Source organism: Cetorhinus maximus, chromosome 13, assembly GCF_964194155.1.
Source record: "Cetorhinus maximus chromosome 13, sCetMax3.hap1.1, whole genome shotgun sequence".
NCBI lineage: Eukaryota > Metazoa > Chordata > Chondrichthyes > Lamniformes > Cetorhinidae > Cetorhinus > Cetorhinus maximus.
The window spans coordinates 8,206,582-8,215,710 of record NC_135891.1 but is presented as its reverse complement, the minus strand read 5'-3'; the positions used below and the strand labels follow the sequence as shown (position 1 = coordinate 8,215,710).

General features: G+C 37.0%; 1 protein-coding gene across 1 annotated transcript in view; it reads left to right on the top strand.

The window, feature by feature from the left end:
• The window catches only part of rbm39a (RNA binding motif protein 39a), a 41,606-nt gene continuing 32,477 nt past the window's right edge, over positions 1-9,129 (top strand). Inside the window, exons 1-2 of the mRNA XM_078554874.1 lie at positions 1-290; positions 7,376-7,445. Of these exons, the coding sequence (XP_078411000.1) occupies positions 7,392-7,445 (54 nt within the window). The 5' untranslated portion in view covers positions 1-290; positions 7,376-7,391. The remainder of the gene's footprint in view (positions 291-7,375; positions 7,446-9,129) is intronic.

Below are 9,129 nucleotides of genomic sequence, written 5' to 3'. Positions count from 1 at the left end.
CACGTACCCACATAAACACCTGTACAGCATATATTTAACTCAAAAGAACGTCGATTTATTTAAACAAAAATATTTTAAAAAACTTCTTTGCCTCGCAGATCCGTTTTTGAAATATAAACATATATATAATCTCTAAAAAAGCGTGAGGCGAGGCCTAAGGGCGGAAGACGATCCGGAGCAGCGAGGCCTGCAAACCCGGGATTGAGAGGAAAAGAATCAGCCTTAGGGCCCGAGGAGAAAGGCTTCCAACGTTCAGATTCGACCGGATTCGCACCTTGTTTCATTTTAAGGTATTTTTTTTATCTCCTTTCCTCCACATGTTTATTTTTTAAATTATCCACCTACCTTCTCCGAGGCCGCGCGTGTGTGTTTTGTGTTTTTAAAAAAAACGGTATCGAACAGGCCTCGGTCGGCTCGGCCAGGAAAACGACCCGCAACTTTTATCGATTTATTTATTCTTTTCCTTTTATAGCTAAGGCGGCTGGCATACAGGTTCCCGATCGAGCTTTTTTAAGCGGTCGAATTTAAGCCGCCGAGTCGAGAGAGTCTCTTTGGACTCCACAGAGCTGCCCAAGTTGTTATTATGCAACACAATTTTGGGTGGGAGTGAATTCTCTGCGTCTTCAAGTACAATCTGCTGCTCATCCGCCGCCATAAGTTTGATCATCTTTTACCCCCCCCCCCCTTCTCCATCTTGAGCTCCCCGACTCTTCGAAGTTGGCAATGGGCATTAAAATCCGCGTTGAAAAGAATTGATTTAAGTTTATATATATATATTTAACAGAAAACCCCATTTGGAAAATGTGTAAGTCCCAGAGCACTAAATGGAGGCTTTCTCTTTTTGGGGGGGGGGGGGGGGGGGTGGTGGGGGTGGGGGTTGTTTCTCAGGGTATTGAATATACCCCCCCCCCCCCCGGTTAGAATTGAGAGTGGAAGCGTTTTTAAAAAGTGGATAAATATTCGGGGGTGGGGGTGGGGATTAAGAGTAGGGGTATAGCTGTTATACTCTACTCTAGCCTACTATAGAGTAGGTGAATAGCTGTTGTTAAGACCTGGCACGGCTACAAGTGAAAATAGTTCTGGTATGCAGCATTATATGACCAGTGAGATTGGCGAATTTAAGAAAGCTTTAAGTTTTTTTTTGTTTTTGCGTGTGTGTTCTGGAGGATAAAGGTTAACTCCCAGAGAACATTAAGGTGTAGGAATTTTTAAACAGATGTTTTTTTTCTTGAGCACGTTTCAGGAAAACCATCTAAATTTTGAGAAATGTGGTTTTATGACCAGGTTAGCCTCAACTGATATTTAATTTAACTGCCTAATTTTTTTTTTTGCTATAAGACAGTTCGCTGGAGGTGAATTTGTTAAACGGTTAGTGTTTTTTTTGAAAGGAAGAGCAGGTTTTAAAAGGAGGATTGTTTTAGGCTGCATTCATATTTTGACCAAAAAAATACCGAATGCTGTACAGTAAGAAGTTACAACCCTTAAGGTTGCACACTAGCAGCAACTCCATTGCATTCTATGTGGAGGAGGGAAGAATCATTTCATTACATCAACCCTGTCCATTTATGTTCTCAAGAGTTAGACACTAGTTCCAAGGTCTTAATTCTGAAGATTCACTATAATGTTACCACAAGGTTCAGTTAATTGAAAGCTCATTTTGGACTTGGAGTTGAACTTTTTCTGGCCTGTTAAATATGTTCAGCCTAGTTAATACCTGTATTCTTCAATTTTGTTGTTGATTGAAACAGTTTTGAGGTGATTGAATATGTATTAATTTTGAACAACTCAGAGCTTTACATCAAAAAAGAGATTGTATGTTTAAATTTGTGTAGATTACCATTCAAAATCACCAAGAGTTGAGGTATATGTCCTTGTTGAAAATAGTTCATTGGTTTGAAAGTTTAAAAAAAAAATTTAGCTGGGGCATGCTAGTGCTACTAATTTGATAGAATGGCATGTGAAATTTCAAGCCTTCCTTTTTGTTTTGCAGGATAGGAACAAACCTAGGCCATTCAGCCCCTCAAACCTGTGCCACTATTTTGTCAGATTGTTGCTGACCTGTACCTCAACTCAGCCATCATATTCCCTGGCCTAATGCCCTCTGATGTAAAGTCATGGATGGGGCAGACCAATCACAACCCAAACGAAGCTCCCCAGAAACCAACAACAGAGGCCAGGGCCTGACATATCTTAGTCCCATGCTAATTCCCAGGCCTACTGTGATTGTGGTAGATCTTTTTCAGGAGCAAACTAGAAATGCCAACAGCTTTTCCTATGTTGCAATAATGCAATTTATGCTAAATATTTTTAATAAAACTCTTGCATCTGGCATACACCTTCCTGTAAGTACCATACCTGCTTCTTGTAACGAGGAACAAACGAACAGGAGTATGATATTCAATCTCTCAAGCTTGTTCTGCCATTCAGTGAGATAGTAGCTAGTCTGTACCTCAACTCCAGCTACCTGTCTTTGCTCCTTATCCCTTGATGCCTTTAACCCAATAAACATTTTGATCTTAATCTTAAATTTTAATTGTTAATGCATCCGTGGTAATTTCAAAGTGTAGTCAAGCCTTTCAGTGCCATTGCATGAAAGGGTGTATAATACCCCCTTGTTCTGCACTCTCTTCCTGGAGAAAATAGTTTTTCTTTATCTACCATATCAAATCCTTTTATTATCATTTCGATCCCTTCACCCCACCCCCACTAGGGCTATCTTGTACCTTGCTTGTCCTGCTTTCTACCCTTAATTAGCACATTCCTTAGATAATATCACCACCTTCAACACCTCTTCGTCCTTTTGTCTATGACATCTTTTGGCTATCTCCACCTATCACTGGCCCTGTATCCAGCTCTACCTGTGTCTCCCCCCGCCAAACCAGCTTATATTTCACATCTTCTATTTTTACTTAGTTCTGTTGAAAAGTCATACGGACTTGAAACGTTAATTGTGTTCCTCTCCACAGATGCTGCCAGACCTGCTGAGTTTTCCCAGGTATTTTTATTTTTGTTTTGGATTTCCAGCATCTGCAGTTTTTTGCTTTTACTTTTTATTATCATGTTAACTATCTGTGCTTGGCGGAATGCAATCCAAGTTTATGCAACCTGTTCATAATTTGACCCTTTCAAACCCAGTTTCATTCTGGTGAATTGGCTTTTTACTTTCTCCATATCTTTCCTGAGGTTTGATGCTCAGTACCGAATACAGTACGCCAGACATAAGGCCTCACCAAATCTCTATAATTGAAACATCACTTTCTCCTCCCTGAGGTCATCATTCCATTAGCCCTTTTGATTATCTTTTACTGATTTGTGTACATGATCCCTTTGCTCCTTCAGAGTTCCTACTCTGTCACTATTAGAAAATAATCCAAATTATCTATCTTGGGTCCAAATTGGGTGACCTCACTCTTCCCCACATAGAACTGTCCATCTGCCATGGGTTTTCCTCATAATACCAACTCCATGTGCTTTTTTGCTAATCTCAGATATGGAACTTCTATTGCACTTGTTGGAAGCTTATATAGACACATGAATATCTAAAAAAAATTTCAGCCAGATTGGTCTGATATGATTTATTCATCACAAATATATGCTGATTCCTATGACAGGCTCATGGTTATCTCCGTCCCTTATAGATTCCAGTGATTTCTCCACTACTGATCTTAGTGAAAGGTCTGTGGATAAGCAGGGTTTCTCCCTGCTTAAATAATGGTGACATTATAATTTTCCAATCCAAAAACACCATTTCTGAATCTAGAGAGCTTTAATAAATTTACTAAAGCATCTGCAATTTGCCACTATTTATTTTGATAACTTGCATGAAAGCCATCAGATTGTGGAAACTCGTTTACCTTAAGTCCTGTTATTTCCTCCATTATTATTTTCGTACATTTATTAAATCCTTTTGTACTGGAATTAAATCTACAAAGTTCCTCTCCATGACTTGAGTTTTTTTGTGGCACTGCTGTTTTTGTCCTCTTCCATAACAGTGAAAACTGATGCCTTTAAAGGGACCATGTTTCTCCTTTCCACTCAATATATTTCTAGGAACATTTGCTGTTAACTTTAATACCCCTTGAAAGTTTTGTGTTTTCCTTTTGCACCTATTTCTTTGTATTCCTATGTTCCCCTTAATAGATCTCGTAGCCTACTGGATTTCCACTTTTTCTTGCCTTTATGAAAATCTTTTCTTTCAACTTGATACTGTCTCTTAATGAATTGTTGACTGGCAGCATTGCGTTTTAGGGAGGTGTGCTGGTTTTGTATCGTGCCAAATACTACTTTGAATACCAGTTTTGCTGCTGTTTGCTCCTGCTAAATGTGATTATGCTAATAGGCTTTTCTTTTTGATAGATTTTGGGTAAATTAACAAACTTGTCAGATGGAAAAGCTAACCAAATAGATCCATTAAATTGGTCAGGTAAAATTTACTTTTATTTCTGTTCATTTATAATTTTCGACTTCAATTGAGGCTGGCTACTTCAGGACAACTAATTCTGAGATATAGGGCCCAAAAAGAACAATGTATTTAAGGAAAATAATTTATTATGTCAAATGTAACTTTCCATTTTTCTATCTTCAGAAATTAGTTGTCCAATCGTGATGTGAACAGTCTTTCTGATGTCTTTGAAGAATATTTAACAAGGCACCAATGCTGTATCAGCATGTTTGGACACATTCTAGGAGCAGGATTGTCTTTCATTTTCTAATGAAGATTGTATGCCTATAAGATTTAATGAATTTGCACAGTGTCATGCCAATGCTGATGAATTCCCTTCCATTTTTTTTTGAGCATGACATCATAAATGGAGCAATTGTGCTGATTTATTGAATACATTTTCAGTTTTGTGGGGCAAAGTCCAAAATAAATACTTATGTAACTTCCCCATGATATTTGTTTTAGATCACCATTCTGTGGATTTTAATTATCCAGTCTTAATGGATCCTGAGAATAAAACCCTGACTATCTTTTTCCGAAGACTGGTGGCATTGTTGGGGGAAACGTGTTTTTCTGGAGGTTTTTTTAGAAATCTAAATTGTGCAAAGAAAAATGTATCAGGCAATGTTTGTATGCAAATGAAATATTCATGTAACTGAAATCCTGATGGAATCAAATTATGTAAAGTGGTTCAGTAGGAAGATTCCATGGAAGTAAACTATTATCTAGGGGGATGTCAGATAGTTGTGGGGGTGGGAGTTAGAATACTATCTACTTGCTGAAGCAGAATGTAATGTGCAAGTTTAAAAAGAATCTTTTTGTACCTATGTGTTGCAGATTCTCCTGTGTTGAAAAAGGAGGACTGATTTTCTACGGACTGCTAACAAATCCCTCAAAAATCTACAATATTATATGTCCCTATATTTGAAGGATGGAGCCCTAATTGTTGCTATGCCTTCACTGCAAAATCTGTGACAGTACAAATTCTATAACCATCAAATTTTATGAAAATTTCTCTGTGCAATTTTTTATCCACTAGGCAGGTTATATTTTTCATACATTGTAAAACTATTCCGAAAAATAGTTCCTCCTGTTGTAAATGGCCAGTTTTGGAATCAGTTGTTTTTCTGTTTTAAGAAGCAGTCAATTGCACTTGCAGCACTTAAATTTTGCACAAATCAGCCAGGTTTCTTCTCACTACAGTGCATCGTTTCCCTAATGCACAATTAAACAGGAGTTTTGTTGAAGACTTAGAAATAAGTAATAATGGGATAGTGCATGGAGAAGCAATGGGTAAAAATGGAGACTAAATGGAAGAACCAGAGCCTGAATAACCATTTAAAGCATTTCGTATTAATGAGCTGAAATTTTTCATTTCAGCCTAAAGTAAAATTAGCTCAAGATTAATTGTATGAAATGGGCAATTTTTTGTGTAGTTAAATTTAAAATATCAACTTGGATATATCTCTTGATGTAGCACTTTTAACAGTGCTTGTCATGTCTATGAAACATGATGAGTAAATGACCAGGGTAAGTGGCCAAGTTCCAAGTCACACAAAATATATTTAGCTTCAACCTAGAGAAATCTTGCCTGTGTTAAATTGTCACCATGCAGAAACTGATTATTTACGACTAAAATTAATTTTCCTGATTTGCATCTCTGGGATTTAATTTCATAATTCCTGACTTAAGGGCAAAAATCAGTGGTCTTGCCATCGTGGTTAATGTTCAGCCAGCCACACACTGATGACCTGTACCATGCTACAGGGTAATGATAATGAACTAAATCTCCTTAACCAGAAAATGTAATGCATTTTCCTGCAGATGGTTTAGCCTCCATACATTTGTGATAGTGTTACTGGTTGGTTCCAGTGACCGTTAGAATAAGGCACCACTATCATTCACCTACAGTTTAAAAAAACTGAACAAACCAAAAGATGTATTGCAAAAATGGCTGCTTTTATAAAGGTTTTTTCTACCAGAGTACTCAATTTTTAACGACCTAACCAGTCTCTGATTTGAATCTTTATAGTTGTATCTAGTACAGTTGAAAGGTGATTTGTGTTTTTAACTGATTTTTCTGGACTATTTTGTATATGAAGTAATTTATCTTAAAACAGTATTCCTTAACTTAGACTGTTCTGGTATTGCTGAACATGTCTAATTTTTGTGTACTATGTGTGATGCTTTTATTTGTGACTTTTACAGTTTTTGTCTGAAAGCTGCTTCTCCTGAGATCCTTAAGGACACCAGTGGCATCATCTGTGTAAACAGGAGATTTCTTAAAACATTCGCCTAAAGTTTTCACATGGGGAAAACTTTACCACTGTTGCTTTAAGTAGAATCTGCAGTGAATATACATTGTGTGACAAAAATATTATATACCAAATTCAACTCTGCTCATTATTGTACTTCTTACTGGAGGGGGAGGAAGCATGCAGTATGCAATTACTTTTTGCTCTCAATCATCAGGCAAAACAAATGGCTAGATTTGAAATTCTACCAATTTAGGTGCTAAATTTGTCTGGTTGTCATGATGAACTTATTCTGGAAATTAATTTCATAACAGATTTGGCAGCTTGTTTTGTGACCTGAATGTCCAAATATTAATATAGACATAAGGAGAAAAGCTTCAATTAGATATTTGAGCTATTTCAGAAATGCTACTGAGGGTTTATCTTTATTCCAGTCCCTACAACATCTTCATCCCTCCCAAAGCAAAGGTATTAACATTCTGAAGAAAGTGCAGTTTTATGAAGTATTACAAAATGTTTGGGGAAGAGAAGTGGGTAGATTTTAGCTAAACAATTAGGAAGAGCATCCAAACATATTAGTCACTTTTATTATAACCTATGGTATCTGTTTATAAAACATTCTGATTCAAAACTACTACTGTATTCTTAATTGTCCCTGCTCCTGTTGTGTGTTTTTCAGGTGGCAATCAGAAAAGATGGCAGATGACTTGGATATTGAAGCAATGCTCGAGGCACCTTACAGGAAGGAGGTGAGGAGCAATGGCACCCACACAGGTCATAAAATACAGAACAATATAGCACCATTTATGAAACTACTGCTGTGCTATACTCATTGAATATCACAGTTCCATAACCCTTTCATTTTAATATTTACTGCATATAGAATACAGATATTTCACTACGTTTAAGTAAAGTTTTTCTTTACTGTTGAGCTGGTTCTGCAACTAGAAATGAGATCTTTTTTTGCAGTAGTTTCGATTAGAGTGATGAATAAATGCCCATCTATCTCTTTTTGTAGACTTGCCTAGTGATATCACATCTCTACTACCATGAATACAGCTTTGATTCCAGTCTGAACTATCAAACAATAAGGTAGTAATTGCGTGAAGTATCGCTGTTCTGTGGTACCCTGGGTAAAAACCCAAAGCCCAAGAAAAGATGGCCTATTCTTTGGTATAGCAACAAGGTGAAAGTACGGTTTTAAACAGTAAACTTATTGCATTGTAGTATCAAAGAGTAGATGAATTGTAAACAACAAGAAAAAAAAATCCATTATTTAGAGGTTTTAGAAGAGAACTAATATTCTGCATGCAAAAAAAGTTTCACAGAACCTAAACGTAAACTATATTGATCTGTTAAATTTTACTTTCACTGTATGTAATGCATTTATACTATTGATAGAATAAAGTTCTACAGAAAACACGGCCCTGTTTACACAGAGAAATCAAGATTCACGATTGGAAGCTTACAAAATGGCTGGTTTTGCAGTCTCATGCAGGCTGGGTGTAGGAAGCTCAAGTGGTGGGCCATTGAACCTCAGTTATGCAGTTGGTTGTTAATTTCAAATAAATGATATCCAGACTATGGGCTAGAATCATTGTCCAGAAGATAGACGCTAATGTATTTGTTCCACTAAATTATTTTGAGATTCCCCATCTTTTGATCATGCCTTTGCTGCAGTCGAAACAGTTGGAAGCATAACTGTTGAGTTTTGGGTGGCCTGCAAAGACTGAGGGTTGATTCCAATTGTCAATAAAGCAGAATGTATTTGAGATACCATTTTGTTTTGGTATTAAATAGTTAAATTCTGAGCTAAATTGATTTATTCATTGTTCGGGACTTGTTATGCAGGCTCTGCTCAAGATGTAAAGACAAAGGAACATAATGCGATAAAATTAGTTCTGTGATAGTTGGGCTTCTTGATGCCTGTTCTTCAGTAAATTTTATAATACAGCCTGTGTAAGCCTACAAAAAGTAATCCATCTAACTTTTAGGCCTGAAGGTAAATTTTAGGCAATTTCTGTGCCAGTAGGTAGAGCGCTTGTTGCATCCGATTGGTGTTTCGCTGAACGAAGTAGGATAAATGTAGATGCACATGAAAAGTGTATCTGAAACAGACTCTACAAACTACAGAACAAATGCATAACGTCTTTCATCTGTTCTAACACAATATTTTGTTTTGACTAGCTCAAGGCTTGACGGTCCTTCCTTCTGCAAATTGTATAACTTTGCTATACCGAATGCTATTTATGTCACACTACACATACACACAGGGGTGAGGGAGGTGCCTTTCCAATATGATATGAAAAGCCCTGCCAAATACTTGAGAATTTCTTTTTGCTGGAAGCTTTTAAGTAAAATGCTTTTGCAGTACAATTGGGAAAAAATGCTTCCTCTACAGCACTACAGAGTTTAACTCTGATCGTATATTCA